At 34.4% G+C, this 27028-nt stretch overlaps 1 protein-coding gene and 2 long non-coding RNA genes across 8 annotated transcripts; 2 read left to right on the top strand and 1 right to left on the bottom strand.

Moving 5' to 3' along the window:
* The first annotated feature begins 972 nt into the window (after positions 1 to 972).
* LOC134279171 (uncharacterized) lies at positions 973 to 1887 on the top strand. Its single transcript, XR_009994587.1, has 3 exons — positions 973 to 1408; positions 1501 to 1584; positions 1687 to 1887. It is a non-coding gene; the product is annotated as an uncharacterized LOC134279171 (long non-coding RNA).
* Positions 1888 to 2564: 677 nt separating this feature from the next.
* LOC134279172 (uncharacterized) lies at positions 2565 to 7317 on the top strand. Of its 5 annotated transcripts, XR_009994591.1 has the most exons (6): positions 2565 to 3131; positions 5303 to 5386; positions 5475 to 5566; positions 5676 to 6172; positions 6669 to 6771; positions 6895 to 7317. It is a non-coding gene; the product is annotated as an uncharacterized LOC134279172 (long non-coding RNA). The 5 variants fall into 5 exon arrangements; XR_009994590.1 differs by lacking the exon at positions 2565 to 3131 and having other exon boundaries at positions 5024 to 5386; positions 5475 to 5573; positions 5679 to 6172; XR_009994589.1 differs by lacking the exon at positions 2565 to 3131 and having other exon boundaries at positions 5024 to 5386; positions 5676 to 6176; positions 6895 to 7316.
* A 3936-nt stretch (positions 7318 to 11253) lies between these two features.
* LOC134279174 (heterogeneous nuclear ribonucleoprotein A1-like) lies at positions 11254 to 25938 on the bottom strand. Of its 2 annotated transcripts, XM_062761525.1 has the most exons (16): positions 25843 to 25938; positions 20354 to 20426; positions 18001 to 18132; positions 17737 to 17854; positions 17553 to 17576; positions 16714 to 16844; positions 15959 to 16000; positions 15345 to 15471; positions 14791 to 14912; positions 14330 to 14506; positions 14031 to 14129; positions 13774 to 13802; positions 13382 to 13413; positions 12777 to 12844; positions 12615 to 12650; positions 11254 to 12182 (listed from the first exon to the last, which is right to left on the bottom strand). In XM_062761525.1, the coding sequence occupies exons 2-15, from the start codon at positions 20418 to 20420 to the stop codon at positions 12619 to 12621; spliced, it is 1200 nt and encodes a 399-aa protein (XP_062617509.1). In that variant the 5' UTR covers positions 20421 to 20426; positions 25843 to 25938; the 3' UTR covers positions 11254 to 12182; positions 12615 to 12618. The 2 variants fall into 2 exon arrangements, with proteins under 2 accessions (XP_062617509.1, XP_062617510.1); XM_062761526.1 differs by lacking the exon at positions 17553 to 17576.
* Between the last annotated feature and the right edge of the window lie 1090 nt (positions 25939 to 27028).

Below are 27028 nucleotides of genomic sequence, written 5' to 3' on the forward strand. Positions count from 1 at the left end.
AGTAACTTTTCATGATTTGTTGCATTCTTTTGAAGTTTTACTAACATTGTGCCAGTTTTATACTTTCAGGGACTGGGAAGAGGAACAACGATGGAGGATAGGGTCAACCAACAGAGGAAGACGAGATGGGTACAGCAGCCAACATTGCCCAAAGTGGTAAGTAACTTTTCGTGATTTGTTGCATTCTTTTGAAGTTTTACTAACATTGTGCCAGTTTTATACTTTCAGGGACTGGGAAGAGGAACAACGATGGAGGAGCAGGGTCGACCAACAGAGGAAGACAAGATGACGAGTCCATTTCCCATCTCTATACAGCAGCCAACATGGCCCAAAGTGGTAAGTAACTTTTCGTGATTTGTTGCATTCTTTTGAAGTTTTACTAACATTGTGCCAGTTTTATACTTTCAGGGACTGGGAAGAGGAACAACGATGGAGGAGCAAGGTCGACCAACAGAGGAAGACGAGAGGACGAGTCCATTTCCCATCTCTATACGGCAGCCAACATGGCCCAAAGTGGTAAGTAACTTTTCATGATTTGTTGCATTCTTTTGAAGTTTTACTAACATTGTGCCAGTTTTATACTTTCAGGGACTGGGAAGAGGAACAACAATGGAGGAGCAGGGTCGACCAACAGAGGAAGACGAGTCCATTTCCCATCTCTATACAGCAGCCAACATGGCCAATAGCGGTAAGTAACTTTTCGTGATTTGTTGCATTGTTTTGAAGTTTTACTAACATTGTGCCAGTTTTATACTTTCAGGGACTGGGAAGAGGAACAACGATGGAGGAGCAGGGTCGACCAACAGAGGAAGACGAGATGACGAGTCCATTTCCCATCTCTATACAGCAGCCAACATGGCCCAAAGTGGTAAGTAACTTTTCGTGATTTGTTGCATTCTTTTGAAGTTTTACTAACATTGTGCCAGTTTTATACTTTCAGGGACTGGGAAGAGGAAGAACGATGGAGGAGCAAGGTCGACCTACAGAGGAAGACGAGATGACGAGTCCATTTCCCATCTCTATACAGCAGCCAACATGGCCCAAAGTGGTAAGTAACTTTTCGTGATTTGTTGCATTCTTTTGAAGTTTTACTAACATTGTGCCAGTTTTATACTCTCAGGGACTGGGAAGAGGAACAACGATGGAGGAGCAGGGTCGACCAACAGAGGAAGACGAGATGACGAGTCCATTTCCCATCTCTATACAGCAGCCAACATGGCCCAAAGTGGTAAGTAACTTTTCGTGATTTGTTGCATTCTTTTGAAGTTTTACTAACATTGTGCCAGTTTTATACTTTCAGGGACTGGGAAGAGGAACAACGATGGAGGAGCAAGGTCGACCAACAGCAAAAGACAGGATGACGAGTCCATTTCCCATCTCTATGCAGCAACCAATATGGCTCAAGGTTGTAAGTAACAAATTGATTATTCAAATGAAGTTTGTTATTTGTTAGGGAATGTGAGTGATTCTCCTTTGATGTGTTTGTTTTCTCTTTTTAAGCAGAAGAAATTTGAGGCTGACCAGGATCCTGAAGTGAAGAGCAGTCCCTCTCCCATTTAACAGCGTTCATGAGCAGAAAGTGCGGTAAGATTCATACTTGACCTCTGAGCACTCTTTCCCAATATTATGGCTTTCCAATTGATGTTGGCTTTATCAGGCTTTGACCTCTGGGGTTTGAATTGACAGGAAGCAGAGATAGCCACCTCTGAAGGTCAGTCTGGAGTGTTTTCTGCTGCATTCAGAAAGTATGAGGTGCATAGTAGTTGTAAGTAGCGTTACAAAGGTGTTTCTTAGTCTTAGGTTTAGTTTGTGTAGTATTTCTGGTAGATGCAGTTGTGTTGTAGTTTGAGTTAGTAAGTAGGCTTTAGATGATAGTTAGACAGCTTAGAGGAGTGTAGGTTATTATTGTAATTAAGGTATTTGTTAGTTAGTGCATGATTAGTGCTTGTGGTGGATAGGTTTGCATGATTAACACCTTAACAAGCAGGGTTCTGCATGAGCTGTTTTACTGTGTTGGTCCCGACACAGAAAAATGTTTTCCGACACAGTAAAGATTCAAATTTTATCTGTGCGACACATTAAAAATTTTGCTGACTCTGTGATAATAAACAAAAAATTGAAACATACAAATTCTCTCTATCTGAAACATAATTGATCAAACAATTCTACTGTCTTTCAATTCTATACGATATCTAGATCACTTAATTATGCTTTCACCTTGCATAATCAATTATTTCCTAGACCCTCAATGGACTTGACGCATGAAGGAACAAAGACAAAAAATTGGATTTCAAACTTCCATGTAACGCTTAATTGGTACTAGTAGTTGCAATTAAAGTACATTGTATTATTTTTAAAAATATATTTAAATGTCTTTTCTTTAGAGCCATGGCTCTAGAATTATGTTTGCAATGTAAATCAAACATAACACTGTACCAAAATCATTTACTTGATGTAAATAAATAGTTTTTTAATTTTCAAGGTACTTTTAAAAGTATTTTACTATTCCAAAGTCTCTTTTTTTGTAATTCCTTAATTCGATCAATAAAATTGACAAAAAAATTATGACAAATTTGCTTTAAAAAATTGTAAGTAGTTCAACTTTATAGACAAGAATTTCCTCTGCATTTCACAACATGTGCTAATATGTTCGACCATACTATTTTTGTAACGAATTGGTGATTTTTTTTTTTTAAAAATTGTGTGCATGTATTCTTAAGTAATTATAATGAATAGTGAGTCAGTTGCAAATTTGATCGCTAAAATACCGTGAAATTTTAGTGCTTTGCGTAAACTCTGCAACACAGTAAAATTTCAAACAATTAATGGAGAACCCTGAACAAGTAACAAGCTACTAAAACTACTAACGTCTGCTAAATGTTGTGTGACGCGTCTAGTGTGTTGGTGTTAGTGTCTGTGTGCTTGTCACCTCTCGCTTTCAGCCATCACCGCTGGCTAGCAGCAATGCAAAAAGGGGGAAGAAATTCTAATGACTTCCCCTGCCAGTACATAGCCTCTCCACAACAAGTCCTATGCGATGCCTCCACGTGGAAGCAGACGGATACTGGGTATCATTTTGTCCCAGGCTAAGTTCGCAAGGACGCACGGGAAGATGAGTCTCAAAAGCATTGGTAAACATCTCATATAGGATCTCTCCTGATCACAAACCCAATTTAGTAGTAGAATCAATTGATATAAGTGCTGGTTTTTAAAAGACTTGTGAACCTTTGTTCATTTTATGTCTTTGTCATCTTTTTAGCTCACCTGAGCCAAAGGCTAAAGTGAGCTTTTCTGATCACATTTTGTCCGTCGTCTGTCCATCCGTCCATCTGTAAACTTTTCACATTTTTGACTTCTCAAGAACCACTGGGCCAATTTTGACCAAACTTGGTACCAAGCATTCTTGAGTAAAGGGGAATTTAAATTGTTAAAATGAAGGGCCAAGTTTCCTCACAAGGGGAGATAATCAAGAAAAGACAAAACTAGGGTGGGGTCATTAAAAAATCTTCTCAAGAACCACTGGGCCAGAAAAGCTGAAACTTCTGTGGAAGCATCCTGGGGTAGTGTAGATTCTAAATTGTTCAAATCATGACCCCCCGCGGTTGGGCGGGGCCACAATGGGGAAAAATTTTTACATAGAAATATATAGGAAAAATCTTTGAAAATCTTCTGCTCAAGAACCACTGGGCCAGAAAAGCTGAAACTTATGTGGAAGCATCCTGGGGTAGTGTAGATTTCAAATTGTCTAAATTTTGATCAGTGGGGTAGGGTGGGGTCACAATATGTGTTACAAGGGGGAAATCTGGTAAAGAACAGAATCGTCAAAGCTTCTCAGGTGAGCGATGTGGCCCATGGGCCTCTTGTTTGTAAAATTTCACATTTTTATCTGTGGTCAAATTCAACGAAACTTGGCAAAGAGTATCCTTGGATAAATGCCATTATGGGATTTAAGTTTATTCAAATGAAGGCCCACTCCCTCTTCAAATGGAAGATTACTACAAATAAGAGAAAAATTAAGGACATCTTTTAAAAATCTTCTTTTCAAGAACCACTGAGACAGGAAAGAGACACTTATATAGCACCATCCTCAGGTAGTGTAGATTCAAAATTAGTCAAATCAAGACCCCATGTTGGTGTCAGAATAGGGGATCAAAAATATATATAATACGTACTGTAGATTCCTTATTTTTCACGAGTAATTATCGCGAATAGGCTTTTCACCGTCAAATCACAAAAATAATAATTCGCAAATGCATGGTTGGTTAAGAGATTTACATAGAATTCAGCGCCATAAAAATAAAGGCGAGTAATTTAATTTTGTGTGTGGTGCTTCTCATGAAATTACGCGAAAATTAATTCCACGCAAATATTTAGGAATCTACAGTATGTAGGGATATACTTTTTTTTTTCTCAAGCCACAATTAGTTATATTGATAGCAAATCATCCTTTGGGTGTGAAGATTTCATTTTGTTCAAATCATGTCTACCGGGAAGAGGTTTGGGCCACATTGGACAATCAAAGTTTTACATTGGATTATATTGGAAATATTAAATTTTAGAAATCTTCTCAGAAACAAATATGTCATGACTGGTGATATGTATACGGTAGCATCTTCTTGTAGTGTAGATTTAAGTTTGTTCAAATCATGACTCCCAGGTGAAGGGCAGGGCCCCAATGGTGGATCAAAATGGACAGGGGAATACTGTAAATCACTTTTTATTCGCGAGAACTTTATTTTCACATTACTCGAGACAGTATGGTTGCGAAAATTTCATTCTTGCATATAATATAATTCCTTAAGATTATATAGAGCAATGACCACAATTTTGAAAATTTTGTCTCGCTAAAAGAGTCATTGACTATCTCGCGAAAATTAAGTGATTTACAGTATATAGGAAACGTGTTCTCAATAATACCAAAGCCATGTATAGTCATATTGATATGGAAGCATCCTTAGGTAGTGTAGATTCAAATTTGTCCAATTCTTGATTTCAGGGGGCAGGGAGGGGCATCAGTGGGGATAAAATTTTAACAAAGGAATATATAGGAAAAAATTTTATGTTCAAGAACAGCTAAGCCAATGTTATTGATATGAAAATGTCTCCAGGTAGTTATTCAAGCCCCCTTCTCCTCTTCCTAAATGTTATACTTTTCAGTACTGGACTAATTTGTCATTTACTATCCAATATGCTTAGGTGAGCATATTGCCCATTGGCCACTAGTTTATTTTAGAAATCTTCTCACTTGGTATGAAGTGCAAGTGATCCTCTTTTGGTGTCTGTTAATTTTTATCTTTTTAAGAGGAATACTTTTAAGGCTGAACAGAATCCTGAAGTGAGGAGGACTCCCTCTTTCATTGAACTGCATACAGCAGCAGAAAGCAGGGTAAGATTCAGATTTTACTTCTTGTATCTTTGCTTGCCTATTGATGTTGGCTGTACCAAGCTTTAACATCTGGACCTTCAATTGACAGATTTCAGTTCCCCTTTGATTCAGAAGAGGAACAACAATGGAGGACCAAGGTCATCAATATAAGAAGAGTCTATTCCTGTCTGTGTTTTGCAGGTATTATGTTTCAAAAGTGGTAAGCAACAAGCTGCTTTTTACTGAAGCTTCTCACTTGGTATGAAGTGCAAGTGTTTCCCCTTTTATGTCTCTGTTTTATCTTTTTAAGCAGAAGAAAGTTAAGACTGACCAGGAATTTTAAGTGAGGAAGAGTCCCTTTCCCATTCCGCTGCAGCCATGAAGAGAATTTTAATACTAAGAATCAGACTTTACTTCTTTTTTACCTATGGAACTTCATCATGACCCACTTTAACAGGCAGGAGTCTTACAAATATTTTTTATTTATAATTATTTCTGACATATCTTTGTCCTCCCTACTCTAAAGTAACTATGCTTTCCTCTCCTTGCCCCAATATTCCACCTTATTCCTAGCTATCATAACCTTATTGTCTTTATTTGCTTTTTGATTTTCAAGCTAATAATGTTGTAATGATTATGTTCATTTGAATTTCTGTGATTATTACATTGCTTTGTATTATTGCTTATCTTCTCTCCATCAAGTATTTCCAAGGAATTTGACAAGGGAAGAGGACCAGTGCTGACCAAGTGAAGAAAAAGAAGAGTCTATTGCCAAGCTTTGTACAGCAGCCAATATCTGATTAAGGAGTGGGTAAAAAGATTTATTTTTTGCAATTTACAAATTTTCTATATACACTTATCAAATCATAGGTCCAGGGGGATTTACTTCTGCTGCACAACAGCAAGACTGTGTTGCAATAATAAGAGGGCATCCCAAGGATGTGTTGTTTCAAATTACGTTACATCATGATCCCTTTGGACTAGGATTAGTAAAAAAAATATGAATTAAGAATTTTTCTTTTGATGACAAAGTCAAGGTGACTCAGGTGAACATTTTGGCACAAGGTATTTTTGTTCATGTTTTTTTCATTATCTTTGGATTCCCTTTGTTAACAAGTAGAAGATGAGACTGATCTCAATCAGTTAACAAGAATGTGGAAAGTAAGGACTTACTACTGTCTAACCTAAACATTGATGGTTAGTCAGATCAGATGCATGTAAAGCTCTAGACCTTGCATTATGTGAATTAGAGGAGATTTTGACTCTCTCATTGCTTGGATTCTTAGTGTCTTTTTGTTAATAGGCAGACGGTTATGCTGGCATTGATCCTGTTTCCAAATTGAAAAGCAGATCAACATGATTCCTCAAGACTCCAAAGAGATCAACTATGGGACCTGAAAATAAAGGTAAGTCACACATGTACAAGCTCTGCAAAATCCTTCTATTCTGTAAAAATATGTTAGCTATTTTTCATTTCTTAAGATTTTATTAATATTTATGTTGAGTCCTTGTGATTTCTTTTTTTACAGGCAGACTGCCATCAATTTCATGTTTCTTTGATAGCAGACAAATATGCTTCAACAATAGTGCAGAGAGTAATTTAAGGTTTGGACTGCAAGTGATGGACACACTAAATAACTCAACTCAAAGAATTCAATGGATAGTGCTCAGAGTACATTATTATATGTATATCTACAAAGTGATGGGCACACTAAATAGCTTAACTGACAGAATTCAATGGACCGTGCTGAGAACATTGTTATATATCTACAAAGTGATGGACACACTAAATAGCTTAACTGACAGAATTCAATGGACCGTGCTGAGTACATTGTTATCTACAAAGTGATGGACACACTAAATAGCTTAATTCACAGAATCCAATGGACAGAGTTGAGTATGTACTAATATCTACAAAGTGAAGGACACAGTAAACAGCTTAATTCTCAGGATTCAGTGTACCATGCTGAGTACATAACTCGTTAAGGATAACTCATATGACATCCACAGCAGATCACTCAAAGTTATGTTACTACATTATTGTACAACTTTTCATACACATGTACTACGTTTTTTTCTCTGAATTTTTTTTTTGTATCTGTATATCATATTTTTTTAATTTAAAAAAGTTAAAGATTGGATTTTTAAGCAAAAATATCAAGAGAGGTAAATCAGTGCTTGTCTGAACATCTAAGCTTAAGAGAAAGGGAGGTAATTTTTTTTATTGTGAATCCTTGTCCAGAGCATATGCTTTCTCCCCTTGGTCCAATGTGGCTAATACTTCTCTCACAGAGTGCCACTGGTCAATGGATGTGTAATGACCTTGAACAAAGTTTCTAGGCCAAGAGTCAAGGTTAAAACCCCTTTCAGCTACTTTATATTTTTATGTTCATTACTGAAAGTGGGACCCTTTGAGATGGCCATAATCTCAATGATATCTAATTTTAGATTGAAAATTGCTAGAAAAGATAAAGTGATCTCATTGTAACATTATTATTTTTTAGTGTTTTAGATTATAAATAAATATAACAATATGTAAAATCTAAATTCTTTTATATTTTCTCTCCTTTGATTTATATAGCAGGCCTTGCAGTTTTTAGCTCATATGATATTTTCTGATCACCTGTTGTCCGTCGTCCATTCGTCTGACTGTCCATTCATTTGTAAACTTTTCACATTTTCAGCTTATTCTTGAGAACCATTGGGCCAATTTTGACCAAACTTAGTACAAAACATCCTTGTGTAGTGGGAGTTTAAATTATAAAAATAAAGTCCCCTTCCGAGGGGAAATTGTCAAGAATATACAAAAATAGGGTGGGGTCATAAAAAACTTTCTCAAGAACCACTGGGCCAGAAAAGCTTAAACTTCTGTGGAAGCATCCTGGGGTAGTGTTACTAGTGTAGATTCTAAATTGCTTGGATCATGACCCCTGGGGATTGGGAAAGGTCAAGATAGGTATTAGGGGAAAATCTATTTAATAACATAATGGCCAAAGTTACTCAGGTGAGTGATGTGGCCCATGGGCTTCTTGCTTATCTAATTTAGTTTAGATTTTCTAGATGTTTCATATTTTTTCAATTTTTCTTGAAAAGCATAACTGATGTACATGTAATTGTAAAAACTGTGTTTGTCCCTTGTGATACATGATTAATTTATGTCAGTTTGAATTTATCATATATATTAAAATACACTATTATACAGTCTGTTTGTCATGGAATTGAAATTGTTGAGTTTTTATTCCACCTCTATAATTGAAGATTTGGGGGCATATTTTGATAACCTGTCTGTCTATGTGTCTCCAAATTTACTAATTTTTACGACCTATGGCCATTCCTTTTGAGCTTTTTTTAACCTTTAAGTTAGACTATGACCTACCTTGGTAAAAAAAAAATGATGTGAATGATTAGTGCTAGGGCTTTCATATTTCAAATGTGTATTCCTTGTAATGAAACTTCCCTTTTTACCCCAAACAAAGGAAGTTTTAGGGATATATAGGAATCACATTATCTGTGAATGTAATTTTTAGTCTAGGCTCTAACTTTGATATATGGAAACATTGGAAGCTTATACTTGTTATAGAGCTTGCTTGTAATGACCCGACAGTGAGTCCTGATCTAACAAAAGGTCATTCCTGCAAGTTCAAGGTCACTGGCCTAAAAGTATGAAATTTTTGTCTGGGTCATAACTTTGTAGAAAGAATCACTGGAAGCTCAAACCTGGTACAGGGATTGCTTATGACCCAAAAATGTGTCATGATCTTATCCAGTCATTCCATTTAGTTCAAGGTTACTAGTAGAAAAAAGGTATGACATAACTTGACTTTGTAATGGAGAGTCAGTGGAAGCTCATACTCGGTACAGATATTGCTTATGATCAAAGAATATGCCTTGACCTTTATCCAAGGTCATTTTGGCGATTTCAAGGTCACTGGTAGAAAAAAGAAAAAAAAATGTCTCGGCTAAAACTTTATTTGGAAAAGAATTGGTACAGGTATTGTTTTTGAAATAAGGAAAGTTATTATTTTAATCCAGTACGTGTCAATGCAGCAAGTTCAAAGTTACAGACAGAATAGTGTAAAATTATTTTTTCAAAACTTTAACTTAACAATGTAGAAATACTAGGAGTTCGTACTTGTTACAAAGATTGCTCATTGGAACCTGATACAGGTACTGTTTATGAACCTAAGGAGTGTCATGATTTTAATTCGAAGTCAAATAGCAAGTGAAAGGTTGGTGGTATAAGAATTAAAAATTATGAAAAGCCTTTATTATCTGATGGAGAAATATCTGTACGTATGCACGATGATTCACTTAAAGTTTACTAATGATAAAAGTATATGTGAATTTTGCCTAGTCTCAGTCTTTTTGGCAAGAAATTGAAATGAAATGGCAAACTGGAAAAAAAAATTCATTTTGGACCAATCCCGATCAAAATAAAACCATAATGAATAAAATAACAATTTATTGCCTTCTTTATTGTCCCCCGCTTTAGCGAAAGCGAGGGGACATTAAATCTCATTCGTCTGTCCGTCCATCGCAAAAACTTTAAGCTTGCCCATTATTTTTGATTTAGTGGAGCTATGACTTTCACATTTCACTTGTGTGACCCTTGTGAGAAGACCTTTCTTTGGGTACCACCATATTTGACCTTTTGACCTAGACCTTGGAGTTTGACCCACTTTTACACAAAAAATCCAAACTTTTACTTTGGCCATATCTTTTGAATAGTAGAAACTAGGAATTTCATATTTCACATATGCATTTTTTGTGTCAAGGCCTTTCATTAGATACCAACAATTTTGACCTTTTAACTTTGACCTTAGAGACCTATGAAAAAACTTTTACCTTGACCATAACTTTTGAACGGAAAGGGCTAGGGCTATCGTACTTCACATATGTAATCCTTGTGAAAAGACCTTTCATTGGATACCAAGAACTTTGACCCTTTGACCTTGACCATGGAGATTGACCTAATTTTCAAAAACTTTGACCATGGCCACAACTTTTGAACGGTAGATACTACATGTAGGACTTCATATTATTGCACATATGTATTTTTTGTCGCAAGACCTTTCATTGGATACCAACAACTTTGACCTTTTGACCTTGGAGATTTCCGTACTTATGAAAAAACTTTAACCTTGACCATATCTTTTGAATGGTAGAAACTAGGACTTACATATTTCACATATGTATTTTTTGTGGCAAGGCCTTTCATTGGATACCAACCATTCTGACATTTTGACTTTGACCTTGGAGATTTCCGTACTTTTGAAAAAAAAAGTTTAACCTTGACCATAACATTTGAACGGTAAGGGCTAAGGCTTTCGTACTTCACATATGTAATCCTTATGAGAAGACCTTTCATTGGATACCAAGAACTTTGACCCTTTGACCTTGACCTTGGAGATTGACTTACTTTTCCAAAAGTTTTACCTTGGCCAGAACTATTGAACGGTTAAGGTTAGGGTTTTCATCCTTCACATATGTATTACTTGTGACCTTTTTAAAGAAATCAACAACTCAGATCCTTTCACCTTGGAGTTTGACCTACTTTTCAAAAATGTATCCTTGGCCATAACTTTCTTTTAAACAGGGGGGTGGGTTTTGTATTTCACAATCGTATTTCTTGTCTGAAAACCCTACTTTGGGTAATATCAAATATATTTCATTTGAATTAAGAAAAGTTAAATCTTTGTTATGTTGCCATATGAGGTCATCTGTGTTTCACAAACACATCTTGTTCCTTATATTGAGAAGAGATAGGACTTTCATATTTGACATGTGCATTACCTGTGACAAGATATTTCCGAGCATGCTATGAATTCTTACCCCTTGACCTTGACCTTCACAATTGACCTTATTTTAAAAAAAATCAACTTCAGTGATAATTTCTAAATAAATGACATATGATAGGGTGTTCATATTAGACACAATGTGTCATAAAAAATGACATCTCATCCACAAAGACACTGAAAGCGGGGGACTACAATTCTTTGAATTTGCTTGTTAAAATCTAAAATACTACTGTAGAATTTTTGCTCAGATTACAATAGTGGGATGAGCAAAATATATTGTACATTATATGCAAGATACAAAATTGTTACTTCCTGGTTTCTACATGAATATACTCAACTTTTCAACATTTAAGACCTTATCCTGTTATTATGAGATACTTCTAGAATTACAAGATAAAAAGTGTTTATTCAGGAAAACACAAAACATAGTTGGAAGATTTTTTCAAATTTATGTGTTCAAAATTTCAAGAGTATATATTTTTTAAATACTTTTTCTTTTCTAACACTTTTTATGACCCCTCTTTGAGGAGATCCTTTTTATCATAAGCACATTAGCATGCTTTCTTCAATACAGATCCTTCCATCGTAATAACATCTTTATCTGCTTAAAAAAACTTGTATCTGACAAATTGCATGAGCATTATCTATAGATACTTTTTCATGCAGTATCTGAAGTAGCATTTCACACACTTAATCACACTTTTTCATTAAAATGTTAGCTAAATTAATTAACCATCTTGGTAAAATGACAAAATACAAAAAAAAAAAAGATCCAATATCTTATGAATTTCATGTACATTTAATACCTTAACATGAAAATCCACTTGACATGTGTAAAAAAAAAGATTGACATGATACGAACAACAGCAATACGATGCATGATGATACATACATTTATATGTATATATAAAAAAACTTGGATTTTCATTCAAAATAGTGTCTTTGAATGCATGAATGTCTATGTCTATTTTCACATCACAACAAATCTGTAATCCTCAGATGGTAACATTTCTTTCTCCCTGAAAAGAAAAAGAAAATCTGCATTCAAACAGTATACTATAGAATTATAAAGGGAATTGATATAACATAATTTTGTATTATGATCTGGGTCTTTTTTTGTGAATAAACGTCAAGCACATTAACTACTAGTAAAATTTCTCTGTCTGTGTTAGCATGATTACAACAACAGCATTTAATATTTTTTGCTTTAAAAATTTATGAAACCATATACATGGAGAATGACCTCATTCAATTTGAACTTATCAAATTCCCTAGTATTCACCTATTTCATGTCTACATGTATATTCAATCATTATATATATAAATGTTTTTCGAATCAATGTCTGTCCAAATTTTCTATTCCAAAATGTCTGTGTTTCAATGTCACACATTTTTTGCTAAAACTATCTGTAAAATTCTGAATCAGTTTTCTTCAATACAAAAAAACTCACCTGTTCACCACATATTTCCTCGTCTGTTTCTATTGCCTGAATAACAAAAAAATAATTCTTCACATAATAGTTAGAATTTGATTATCTTTGTCAACTAAATGATAAACAGGGGATCCGATGATAAAGCTATATTTATCACATGTTTATCTCTGAATGATTTACCTCTCATTCTTTTGTTTGGTGCTGAATAGTCATCATCTCCATAGTAACCAGACTGGTAACTTCCAAAACTGCAAAAATATCACAAGTTTTTAAGATACATGTACATCATGAAATTTTTACACAGAGATGACAAAGTATACAGGTCGACAGTAAAACTTGGTTATAACGAAGTCACTGGGACCTATGAAATTACTCCGCTATATCTGTAATTCGTTTTATCCGTATAAGGAAATTGTTAATTTTATATAGCTGGGGATCCATGAATTCACAATATAATAATAATAATAATGATTGTTTTTATATAGCGCTTTTCTAGCATAAATGCTACTCAAAGCGCTTTACAATACATTATTACCCCAGCAGACCTAAACAATCCACAAGCTGCCGTTATCATAGAACACTAACATTCTGACAATATCTATCCCTGTTCGTACTAAATGAGTTTTACTGTATTAAGTAATATTTACATGTACATGTAAATCTACTCACAATGCTTGTAAATTACTTTTTGAAAATGAAACACAGTTTGTACTTAACTGCCATGGTTATGATAATGTCAATAAAATGAATTGAATTAAATTTAGCATATGTAAGGATATACATACTTATCTCCGAATCCTTGATCATAGTCTCCATACTGAAATTTCAAATTAAACATTTCATTAAAATTAGCCTCATTCCAACCCTCCCACCTAATAAATCACAAGTAAACATTGTTGCCATCTCAAAATTTCCTTGAATAACCACTTTATCTTGTTTTTTCCCACATAAAACTGGTGCCATATATTTAGTCAATTCCTGTCATTAATTAATTTAAGTATGTATAATTGCAAAACAATCTGTGCACTGGACTACCATTAGTAATACAGGAAAGTTTTAACCATTAATGATTTCCCAAATACTTTTGATACAAATATATACTGAAGGAAATGTACTTTAGTAATCCCCCCTCTTACTGGAAAAGGTATGATATAGATAATAAGTTAAGGTTACTTACACCACTACTCTGGCCCATAGGTGGGTTCCCTGGAAAGAAAAAAAAAATCCACTTTTAAAATATAATCCTTAATTCAAATCTGTGAAGAACATTTTCCATACAACATTAATATGTGCCAGGAGTGGCATTTTTTAATACTGTCTGCATTTAAGATATTCAATTCCCATTTTTACATGATACATACTTCGAATATTGATATAATTAAGTGAAAATCTTGATATTGATTTCATCCTTATCTGACATTCTGCAGCACTCACCCCCATATCCCTGGGGTCCCCCTGGACCTCCCCCCACCATGGACGCCAAATTCTGCATCTGATTCATCAACATCTGGTTCATTTTCTCCTGTTTCATCACTGAAAGTACATATCAACATACAACAGAGTGCATCAAGTCTCAAATAACAAGTACATCTTCAGGACACCCGAGTCCTGTGAGTTATATTTCTTGAAGACAGCTATATTTTTTCCAGTTTCGATTATTTTTATTTTATATTTTATATAATTTTGATTTTTCCTTTGGATTGTTTTATGCTCTCAATTTATAGGACACTTACTGTAATTCTGTCCGTACTCTCCTCCCATGGGACCGGCTCTGTAGTCACGACGACCTCTGTCTCTGTTGCCATAGTAACCTCCGCCCCCACCACCACCACCACCCCCACGGTTCCTTTTCCTCCAGCCTCCCGACTGTTCTTTGTGTTGCTTCTTCTGTCTTTCCGCGGGATCATCCACTGATAGAAATGATAAAATGCTATCTTGGACAATCTGCTGTTTACTTTGTTTAAAAATTACTTAGTCAAAGCAAAGGATAAATGTATGTAAATATCTATTCAATATAACAGACATTCACACGTTTTAAATGAAACCATTTAAGACACACCAGGAAAAATCACAAGATTCCCTACATGTCTTCAAAACTACCTCATATCAAACTATAAACAAATTTGACCCATTCGTAAGAACCGAGAGTTTCAGAAATGAAAGTAAACACTCGCCCTATATACTAAGTACGTACAATCTTCAGGTGCTGGGAAGTACCAGTCCACAGTGCAGTTGGTTTCTCCAATCAGAACCACAGGACTTCTCTCCAGAGCGGCTGCACAGTCCTTCCCAGATACAAAATCCAGAATGGCTACCCTGTAAACAGAGGCAATGCTTTAAATCTTGCCACCTTATCCTGCCTTTTTTTCTAATTCAAGCTTTTACTCCTTTAACTGCATATTTCCATGAATGGATACATATAAATCTGATATTTATCCAAAAAAGTATTTCTTTGATTTTGTACAATTTAAATAATAGAAATAATTGTTCAACTTTCTACAATTAGACATCACAATTCAACTTTCTGAGAAAAAAAAAGACATAACTGTTTAACTCAGCTGTAGAGAACAAGTGCAGAAAAAAATATTACTTATACAATGGAATATAGTGACCTTTACCTCTCTCCCTTCGTTCAAACACACACAGACAGTAACACACTGACTATGAGCATTACAAAATTCACTGCATGTTCTGAAAATATCTGTAGAATGAACGCACCAGCCATGGTGGCGAGTGGCTAACACTTACCCGAGCTTCTTCCCCTCTTTATCGACGGGCATGTTGACACTAGAAACATCTGGGAACATGGCCCTTAAAACCTCTTCAGTAGTTTCTTGTGGTATGTCATGAACATACAGAGTTTTATTTTTATGTCCTGTAAATTCACAAGTCAAATCAAAACCCTGTCACCCCTTCTTAGTGGGAAACATATGTCTGAGTGGTAATGACCAGTTATAATATTTGTATGGAACAGTCCATGAGAAGGGGGTGACAAGGTTAAGTTGAAACCATTGTGGTTTCTTTAATCTTATTTTATTGGGTGACATATGCCAGAATCTAGCAAGAGTCAGCATCCAAGCACACAACACTGAAGAGTAACAACTTCTGTCAATGAAAAGAGCATCATCATGTTTATACTGCTCAACATTCAAAAGAACATTTAAGTATGAAAATATTATATCTGGCACAAAGCCTTCAATATTCAGTATTTCACTTTTTCTGTTCAAATGGATCATTTATTTAGAAAAAAAAAATTATTTGAAAGTTCCCGGGAAAGAAATTTTTTTTGAAGCAGCTCGAAACAAAATGTAAACCCCGTTGAGGATTTGCTCCGCTGCTTTGATGTTTTTGTCTATATTTACCAAATTTGGCATCAGGATACTTTTCCTTTATCTTCTGTGTACCTAAACAAAACAAAAAATGCAATCAGTCTCCAAAAGAACCAATTTCTCTTCCATTTATGATCAAGGACAATTATATATACATATACATGACTTTCAGTTCATAAAAATAGACCACAATAAACAGTGAACAAACACAATTAATGAAAATAATGTCTTATAAGCAAGCAAAACTTTAACAGGTGTATCAATTGTATTCTAATAATGCTAAGGCTTAAAAAAAAAATAAGTTTGTTTCCTGTAACATTCCCAAAAAATCAAGGGTCGGTAGGTCGGAAATTCTTTTTTTTTTTTCTTTTTTTTTCGCTTATGAATGGTCAAACATCCCCGGACCAAATATACCAGGTGTTATATTTACAGTGGACACCCAATATGGCATCCAAAATGGCTGCCAAGCGGCAGAAAACAAACTTCAGAAAGTTGTATGGGGAAAGTGTTGTTACAATAATGATTACTCTTTATATTTAAGGTAAATGTACACTAAGTTGACATATTTTATGTCTCAAATTAAGCTACAAGCTATTTTTTTAAATTTAATAAATGGAATCAGCTGATTGATCAAACGAAGTTTTGCCATTTGTCAGGAAAAAAAATCCACCCGGGGATAATTTGAATGGGTCGGTCGGGTTACAGGAAACAAACATATTTTTTTTTAGGCCTAATAGCCTCCTCAAAGACCTACATATCTTTTAAATATCAATATTGCAGTGACATACCAAGCATGGAAGCCAAAGCTTTGGGACACTCCATTTTAAAATCTTCTCCAGATAACTGTAGTTTTGCGAGCTTCTTGAGAATTGCCAGGGCCCCAATGGATCTCCATGGATCAAACCACAATGTAAGCACACTGTTTTAAACAGACAGAAAATTTTTAAAATCATATTACCGGGTAATATATAAATTTATGAAACAATTTTCTGATATGTAATGAGAAAATATCATTTATAAAGGGTTATTTTAATGAGCCAGAATTCACCATGGATCGGACAATATTCACCATGCATCAGAAAAACAGCAAATTGAACAGGGATGGTGCCCGATCTCATCCCAGTGGCCCTTAAAACTCTCAATATGTTTTAAAATTACTGTGATTTGAAACATTTGTTTAGGAATTAAATTATTTTAATTGGAATGACTAGTGATCCACATATGAGGAGAGATTTTAGATACATCACATTGCCTTCCCCCCCTCCCCCCCCCCCCAATATGCCCTGCAATGTTTCGTAATATGGCAACTTGCTACTCTGAATGTTCTATTTTCTAGTTGGAAGAAATTGAGTCCACTTCTAGATTCCACATAACTATAACTTGTACTTTCACTGAGCATATTGAATTTATTTTTATTTTTTAATTTCTGAAGAATCAGCTGTCAGTTGGATATTACACATGTATCTCTATACAAAATTGGATTACCCATGCATCTCAAAGTGTCTGATGCATGCTTAATTTGTGTCCGATGCATGGTGGGAAAAAAATCTCTAGAAAATTTATATAGATTTTGAAATAAAATTTTCTATTGATTTATCAATCAACGACAATCATTGACAAAACTCACCCAATTTTGACTCGTTCCCCTCCGCTGGAAGACAAAACAAGTCAATACACGGAGACATTCAGGTTTGATGCAAGTTAATTGTTTAAAGTTGTCCGATGCATGGTGAATTCACCCTACATAATAATTACATCTAATTATCAACAAAATACCACATGTTTCATGAATTATAAGATTTTTAAAATACCCCCTTCTCCTTTCCATTTCCAGGGTAGCCTTAGAACACCTGTGTAGAACTTGATGAAGGTCATGATTACTCAGATCTTTAATTAGAACAACAGAAAGCCTGATGGGTCCTTTAATGGCTGCCAAAAAAAGAAAAAAAAACAAAAATATTTAGAAACCACTTCCAATCTGATTAACGGTAGAACTCTTAACAGAATGAATTTTAATGTGCAACATCCCCTTAAGAAAATTTTTTTCGTGCGTGATATTGATCAGAACAACAAACCATTTGTCAACAGAGTGTTTTCTTCTTCCCGTTTCTCGTGTTTGGTCTCTGTTTTCTCTTCTTCCTCTTCTTCTTCAGCATCGTCCTTCTTCACTTCCACCAACTCTGCGTTCTCTGTTGTATCCATTGTGTCTAGAATTTAGATCAAGTCTCTTTTAATTCAGACTGCAAAACTCAGCTGACATTGTAAACCTTCATTACCAGGGTTCTCCACAAGGGGTTTAACCATGGTGGCCCGCCATGGTTAAATTTATGTGCGCCATGGTTAAACGAGCTGCGCCATGGTTAAAATCGGCAGCCGCCATGATTAAATTTTATTGCATTTCAGTCCTGACACCTACTTTTTTAATGACTTGAGTAGTTAATTGTGTTTATACACCGACTGCCCTGTACCTTGCATGCCTCGAAGGAAAGCCGACTGTACTAAACAAACACGTCGTTAATCAGCGACTATGCTGTGAAGCGTGACAATCAATGGAGAGTCAATCAGCTGATCAGATTAATTTATTGAGAGTTTATTATCCTGTACACATGTAGATCTAAATAATTTTGGGGAACTTCAACATGTTCACTACATGATTAGATATATAATGGGTTCATAAAAGATGACAATTACGAGCATGATAATCGTCATGCATGCTGTGTCAGAAAAAAAATGCTGTGTCAGAAAAAAAAAAATACTCTGTAAAAATTTCATATTCCTCCGTAGTTAATCAATTTCCCATGCTCTATTTTTCAAGCTTTAACTTTATTATCTTTTTGATAAAATGTTCATAGGGCCTACGTCTGAATCGCCATCGTAGCATGCTTAGGTTTAATCGCCATTATAGTCGTAGTTTTAGAGTTACTTCCCGGTGTTATGAAATGTCGCGTGGCGCTATTTTTAGCACTAAGCACGTGGAGAAGTAAACAACACTTGGTGAAAAATGCAATATCTAGAAAAATAAAACGTTTAGAAAAAAGGGACACTGGTCCAAATGTTCCTTTGTGTGTTAACTTAAAAAAAATACTACCCATTCATCAGTTTTAGTTATAGTGAAACAAAACATTTCATACAACAGGCTACAATTCTTACAATTATTAATTTCTGAAAAATATTGCCACGGTTACTGACTAACTATATCAACAATTTTTCTTTAAATTCCTTCAGAAGGTTACTACAGTTTTGGGCAAATTTTAGTACATTTGTGAAGTAAGATACAGGATAAATCCTTTACAATTTAACTTTTTTTTTTTTTATTTAAAAAAAGCGTTATTTATTCCATTGTTTTGTGGTGCAGTGGTTACCTTTAAACATTGCAAAACCAATCATTGATTAATGAAGATTAGGAAGTCTAACACACATAATTTTGTGTTTTCGGTCACATTTCGCCTTCTTACAGCTTCCTCCATGGTTAAATTTTCAAATGTGGAGAACCCTGATTACATGGATAAACTTTCATTAAAATCATATGAATTTAGTAAACATTTTCTTCAACATCTAAAATAAACAACAATTTTTTTTCTACTGGGTAATTTCATATTAAGGTTCAACTCTTTACCCCTTTATAATATCAGTGCAACAGCTACAAGTATTGTAGACAAGTTGATGAACTGTAAAACTTACAAACATACAGTTATGACCATTTTAACAGACTTGTCGAAATATTTTAATCACTGTCAGACATTTGGTCTGACAAAGTCGAATGTTCTGTCGGACCAGTCAAACTTTTGTCAGACCAGATACTTGTACCTTATTTTGATGCTGATAAAGTTATATGAATAACAGCACCAATATCCTTCAATCTAACAAGTTTCTTTTCTTGGGATAGAGAGTCTTTAACATAGACATAAATGACAAGTTTTATGACTTTGCAATAACAAATTTACTTAGCTATTGTCAACATGCTGCGTACGCGGCCATTTTTTCTGTGTTTGTGACCTTTAACTAAGCATCCCGATCCCGACTTTTATTAAATTTGCATTACGCGCAATTTTTTTCAATCGGTCATCTGGACCAACGTTTTCTTAAATGTTATCCGTCCAGACAAATTTTTACCGGCCTTGCCGACAGGACCGACGGATTTCGACAAGTCTGTTTTAAGAAATCGTTTGCCTTCACCTTAATGTCTGGCTAAAACACCCGTTTCAAAACTTTTTTAACCTCTAGGAAAACAATATTTATTATTCCTTTTTTTTTAGTCCATTAACAAATATGTTGAATTAAATTTTTCCTGGGGAAAAAAATTCCCTATTGAACCAATTCTTTTTTATGCCAGGGAAGACAGGGCAAATGGACCTTATTTTAAAAATAGTCCAGAAACACCCTTATAACATAGTATTTGATTATCCTGTGGCAGTTTATCAGTTTTACCTGATTCCTTTTTTGCCTCCTCTTCCCCAGCTAACAACTTCTCCTCCATTGCTGCATCATCAGCCATTCTGATCTAAAATTGTAGAAATCATACAATATACCGGTACAAATTATTTGCCAATGAATATACATGTAATCACTGCATGCAATATGTATCATGGTGCTTTGTATTGTCACATTCTGGACTAAGCATTTCCAACTAAAAACAACCAAAAGGCATTCTTTAGGACAGTTGATGAGGATAGACTGTGAAAGAAATTTCAGTCTTTTACATCCTTATATGGAATTAGAATGCATTTTTTTCCCTTTAGATTTATAAGTAACTGTTCTTTTCAATAGTAGAAAAACCTGAAGTTTCCGAATTTGTTTTCCATTTCTGTATCCATCAACTGTCCTAAAAGAGCGTATTTGGATTGTTTCTAGCCTGAAATGTGTATTGTAGAGGCTCCAACGGGATAATTTAAGCATTATATCTTTAGTCTTAAGAGAATCTTTATTTGATAGATCTAAGTAAAACTAGAGCTAATTGTAACGGGAACCGTTACAGATGTTCCCCAAACGCTCCCCAACTTCGTTTTGGTGCCTTATTCCCTCTAAGCTTCATCAAATAACCTAAATTCTATGCATCTTAAACTAAAACAACGTTTTCCCTAAAGTATACCAAGTATATAGCAAATTTTTGCATTGCACGTGCGCACACCTGCATGCATATGCGGAATGACCATATCATTGTATCTACGCTGTGCTTAAGAGAGTGAGTCATTTTATGCCACCGAATGCTTTAATTAAGGTTTTTAATAGTATTGTATTTCCGCATTTTACTTACTGTTCCACTGTTTGGTGCAATGTGAAAAATCAGATGTTTTTAGAAAAGTTGTACAAACTTCAAAAGAGGGCAGCTAGGATACTCTTAAACATTCGAGATATTTTAACTCCTACTACCTTTTTATTTTTTTGTTTAAACTGGATGCCAATCAAGGATTATTTTATGTTTAGACAGGTCACTTTTCTATTTAAGGTTTTAAACAATCAAATGCCAGATTATTTGAATGTGTTTCAATATACAAGAGATGTCAATTGTCGCCAAACCAGGTCGAATGATTTTATGTCAAACATATTGTATTTACCACGAGCCAAAACAGAAAATTACAAACGTTCTTTTAGATATTCATCTGCATTAATTATGGAACAAACTGTCACAAAATGTTCGAAATTCTAGGTCAGTGGATATTTCTAAATCTGTGTATCTCGCTGAGTATTTTAACAGACTCAATACTTAAAATGGATTTTTCCTCAATGTCTAAGTGTACAAGATATGCTTCTTCGTGTTTATATATGTATGTGTTGTATTTTTATATCTTGTGTTTATATTAAGATGTTAATTTTGTATATTCATATGTGATTGTAAATATGTTTTAATGGAGGACCACAATGAAAACTAGCTTTATGCTAATTGTGTTATCCTGGATAAATAAAGGTTATTATTATTATTATTATTATCTACACTATTAATTTTTTTAAATGTACTTAATATCAAGGCATTCAAAAAGTATTCAAAAATACGCTAAATCAAGTGCGTTTGTATTTATACATATTGCACGTGCACGCACGTGCATGCATGTGCATGTTGACCATATCCTCTTGTAGGGGTCCATTAAGACTATCTATGTTCTAAATCCCATCCTGTTTGGCTGAAAACGAAGGGAGTTATAGGCATTTAAAGTTTTAGCCAATCAGATTACAGCGCAGGTACATGTGCGTGATTTCATGAAAATTATTTTATATCATATCGAAGGATATCTTAATGCATGACTATGTTTTAAATTTCAAAGTATTTCGTCAAAAACGAATAAGATATTGAGATTTTTGTTTCAGCCAATCAGAGCGAAGCGCACGTGCATGCGCGTGAGTTCATGATAATTTGACCATGTCCTCTTGTCTATAATACTAATATATTCTTATATTCTGAGTTTCAACACATTTCATCAGAAAATAGAAAAGTTACGGCTATATCAATTATATTGGTCATTTTACATGTTGCACGTGCGCGCTCTTGCAAGCATGTGCGCGCAAAATGACCTTGATTCCGCAAATCTACATTATATGTCTACTTACCCTAAAAACATTTTACTTACATCAGATGAACAGTTTACAAGATCATTCGCGGACAAATAAGTACCCAGGAAGAAGAAAAATAATAATAAGAAACAGAGTAAAAACAATATGTTCCCCAACTTCGTTTGGGGAACATAATAAGGGGAAAAAAAACAAACGCTGAAACGAGGAAGGGGTCCAAAATGGTGACTTCCCTGGTGTTGTTATAAAAGAGTGTACACGATTTTTAACTAATTAATAATTACATGCCGGGAGCAGTGTAATGTGACCCAACCTAATCTTGACTTGAATAATGCATTTAATGGGAAACAACTCTTTCTATTTTCTACAGGTTGGGCACACACCCCCAAATGGTCATTAAACCCCCGTTTGGTGGTCAATCGCCCATATCGGCGTCTTTTTTACCTACCAAATGGGAGAGAAAAATCGTTTTGTTCAGTTCTCTGGAATAACATGAAATGGCGCATAATTTCAACTCACGGGAAATAAAATATAGATATTTTTCTAAACTTTGAACGAAAAAAATCAGAATTTCAACGCAGACTTTTTTGCGCAGTGTCGTTCAAAAATTTGACAAAATCGTCACCTATGTAAACAAGAGTAACTTTTCTGTGTTTTAACTTAAAAAGAAAAATTCCCTCCATCTCGCTCGGAGTTGAGCCTATCAATCGTGTTTATCACTTCATATTTCTGTCATCCGGGTAACCGATCAATTATCTTAACCAATTAAAAATGACGATCTTTTCCGAACTTGGGTCAAAAGACTGATTTCACTACGGAGGCCCATTAGTGTAAATTTTCAAAAAGTAAAATACGATGAAAGGTAAGAATTCTCTTTTATATCATTTTTTTTCGTATGTTATGGCTTTATTTTTTACAAAAATACGACATGCCGTGAATTTTTGATAAAATAATCGCTCAAAAACTCTAATCTTGGAATAGAAATAAGAATAATTGCAAATGTCACTTTGTAAATTTTTTATTCAAAAATTTTTTAATAAATATAGTAGATACATCATAGATATGCATATGAAACCACAAAGGGTCGCACAGAACCTAAAAGAAAATAAAAAATAAATGTTACATTCAAATGTAGAAAAAATGAATATTATAGCAGTAAGTGCCCACCATACGAATACAATACGAGGAGCTCGTGTTTAACGGGATTTTATAGAGATTTATACAGACGCAGATTGAAAGATCATTTGAAAAGTTACTTCTCTAGACTAACACCTCTTGTTTAAATATATTTTTTACCAAACTATACACAATAAAATACTTTTTCGTATTGTTTGAGCAAATAGTTCGGCCGTCACGCACAACTGTGGGTTTTGTTTTTACGAAGTTCCAAAGAAATTCCACATGGAAAATTGACTTAATTGCATTAAATGTACGAGGAATATGTTAATTAAAATTCTCCAATGCCTAAGTAAATGCGCTTTTGCTTTATTTTAATAAAATTTGGATTTGAATAAAAAAGACCACCATTTGGTAGGTAAAAAAGACGCCGATATGGGCGATTGACCACCAACTGGGGGTTTAATGACCATTTGGGGGTGTGTGCCCAACCTGTTCTAAGTAATGATGCATGTCAATATGGCTTGGTGTAAAATGCGGAGGATGGAGTCTCCACAAAACTCCAAAATGGAGGGTCAGAGAGTGCAAGGGGTGGAGCCTCTTGTGTTAGATGATGCAGGAGGTGGAGCATAGTGCTTGTCGTAAATTAAGCACGTGCTTATTAGATCTGTCATCTCATTTTCTGATACTCCGTGAGAATGTGTTAGAGTGTTGCATTACCCAAACAATTAAAAAAAATAATTTCATTGAAGTTGAGTGAATGAAACTCAGTTTTATCTCCCATAACCTGATTTTGTGATGACCATTTGACAGTATCTAATGACATTTGTTTATAAAGTCCATAAAATACTATATGAGAAACAAAGAAACAGGAAACAGTAATAAAAAAAATAATGAACACCACATTTCAACGAGGGGAACAGCTTTGCTGATTATTTAATTTTTAACGATAACAGAGACTGACTGAAACAGAATCAAAATTATTATCTTTTGGTGATATTATATACAGATATATATAAATAGACTAATATGTATATAAAGGCGTCAAGGAATATCGGCCTCATTACAAAACACCTAGCTATTACCATCTGAAATCTGATTGCTGTCGAAGACACTGTCCGATGTTGGAAATGTGCCGTGATGTCATTATTCACTCAGAAATATTATCCCATTTTAAAAAAATTAAAAATAATTAAATAATAGATTCAGTAAATGAACTGATTGTTTTATTAGAGAACTCTGGCCATTAACTGTTTTTATTTCATTTTATTTTTTTGCTCTAAAAAGAATGAGAAACAAGCATCATGATAAAGAGACAACAAAATGAGAATCGAAATGATCGACCTACAGATATGAGAAACAAATGAGGGGCATGCAGCCTTGTTTTGCGATATCACAGCTGCTTAGTGCAATGGAAACTGTCTGATTCACACTGCTATCTCGCAGTAACCCATGAGGTCTTGACAGATTTTATTAGTATAGGTATCAAATATCTGAAGGGCCAAATGTTAAAATTGCTAAGGACTAGATTACCTAAACTTCCAGGGAAAGATGACAAAAAATTGTCCCCTCATTTGTTGTTGATATAATTGAAAGTCATGTTATCTTTTTTTTGTGCTAAATTTCATTTTCAGTTGTCATTTAATTGTATCTTCTTTTTGTGGTTTACACATACAGAAGCTTTTGTAGCTTTTACAGCAATGTGAAATATACTTTTTAATTGTTGATAATTTGCAGACAAAGTGATCTGCGATATGTTATGCATGACATAATTATCTGCAATAAAATTTTTGGGACATACCAGTATCTAGACTCAGTAATTAATTCTGACAGGCACTTTTTATCACTGATGGAGAGCTCTACAAACAACCCAGTTGTATTCAGTTTCTAAAATGATTGAAAGATAAAATGGGCAAATGTATTAAAATTGACACAAGAGGCTCCACCCCTTGCACTCTCTGACCCTCCATTTTGGAGTTTTGTGGAGACTCCATCCTCCGCATTTTACACCAAGCCTGTCAATATTGTATTTTCAGTATTGGCAATTTTTAAGGGCTACCTGATACAATTTCATTTTATATTTGCAAATATACGAACAAAATTGAAACAATCAACACTTAGTAATTAACATGCTGCAGCTTGTAACACAAAATGAAAGAGGATGGAAAAATAAATCACACCATAATGTCACCTCAGTGAATGTCCAAAGCATATGGTATATTCTTGCAAAGCTCGAGTTAATTCTTTTTTTTCAGAAATACGCATATTCAAAAAAACTTGTGACCTTAACTACAAACCTAAGTCTTTCTTTTTTTCTTCTAAATATTTGACAATCAGCTTTCGAAGTAGGCCAAACCACGCCACAGAGACTGTCACGTGATATAAACCTCCCGGATGACATATCCAATTAGTAAACCTTTCGTAAAGATTTCGTATACTAAACGAAAACGCGTTTCTATTATTTTTAAAGTTTTTAAAGATTGGTGCTTCGATAGAGAGATAAACTAATCCTTATTTTTTAAATGTTTATATCGATGAAATCTTCCAATCATTTATAAGTGCATATTGATTCACATTCAAACAAAATATTCCATGAGGGACTAGTTTTACACAGTGCCTCTACTTTCATTTTATCAACATCCCATGTGTTATACTTCAATATGTGATGAAATGGTTCAGCAATGTGATTTGACATTTTAAAAAAAGCTTATTGTAAGTAATTTTACTTATATTAATTTTATGTAGCAAAACATTTAGGCCTTAGTATTGCATGAATGACGTGACGTTGTGTATAGATACTACAATAATAACGTATATAAGCTGATATACTGATATATGGAAATAAACGAACAGCAGATCAAACTCAAAAGCCCATTGAAACGATACATATTGGGAGCAGAGAAAACATGGAACTATAAAACCTCAGAGGTGAGATTAGATGCCATGGAGCAAATGTATTGATCTATCACACATCACCAACATTTTGCTTTCCCAGAAATCAATATATCACTTATCACACATGTATATAAGCCTACTTGAATCCTTTAATAACTTTTATAGGGCTTTTTTTTTCATTTATACGTGCCCTTTTACTTTCGTATTATGAGGCCTTGCTATCAAATGGTCAATAAAAGTAAAATTAAAGTTGTTCCCATTTTTCTATGGTAATTTAATTGTCAACTTTTCTAAGACTAGTACTTTCATTTGTTATCATTCTTTGGTCATTCTGCTGTAGGGTCAATTTTAGATACATGTAGAATATTTTGTAGTTTAAATGATATGCTTAAGGCTAAATTTAGCTTTTCAGATTGAAATTAGTGTATTGTCTGTTGTTTTTATTGTTGTTGTATAACTTATATTAAACTTTACACATTATTATCTTCTTCAGAGCTAACTTCAACCAAACTTGTCAAAAATATCATGTGTTTAAGTGATTCAAGTTTATTCAGATTAAGTGATTTTGGTGCACACCCTCTTCCAAGG

The sequence above is a fragment of the Saccostrea cucullata genome, unplaced genomic scaffold, assembly GCF_032062105.1.
Source record: "Saccostrea cucullata isolate Sc308-1 unplaced genomic scaffold, CSIRO_AGI_Scuc_v1 ctg6382, whole genome shotgun sequence".
Lineage (NCBI taxonomy): Eukaryota > Metazoa > Mollusca > Bivalvia > Ostreida > Ostreidae > Saccostrea > Saccostrea cuccullata.

What these genes read in the sequence shown, in the direction of transcription:
- LOC134279174 (XM_062761525.1), bottom strand. Translation starts at nt 20,420, where the DNA reads ATGGCTGATGATGCAGCAATGGAGGAGAAGTTGTTAGCTGGGGAAGAG. An exon ending in CTTCCCAGCACCTGAAGATT is followed by an intron (nt 14,507 to 14,790) that starts GTACGTACTTAG and finishes CATTTCTATCAG; the next exon opens with TGGATGATCCCGCGGAAAGA. An exon ending in GATCAAGGATTCGGAGATAA is followed by an intron (nt 12,845 to 13,381) that starts GTATGTATATCC and finishes ATATTTTTGCAG; the next exon opens with TTTTGGAAGTTACCAGTCTG.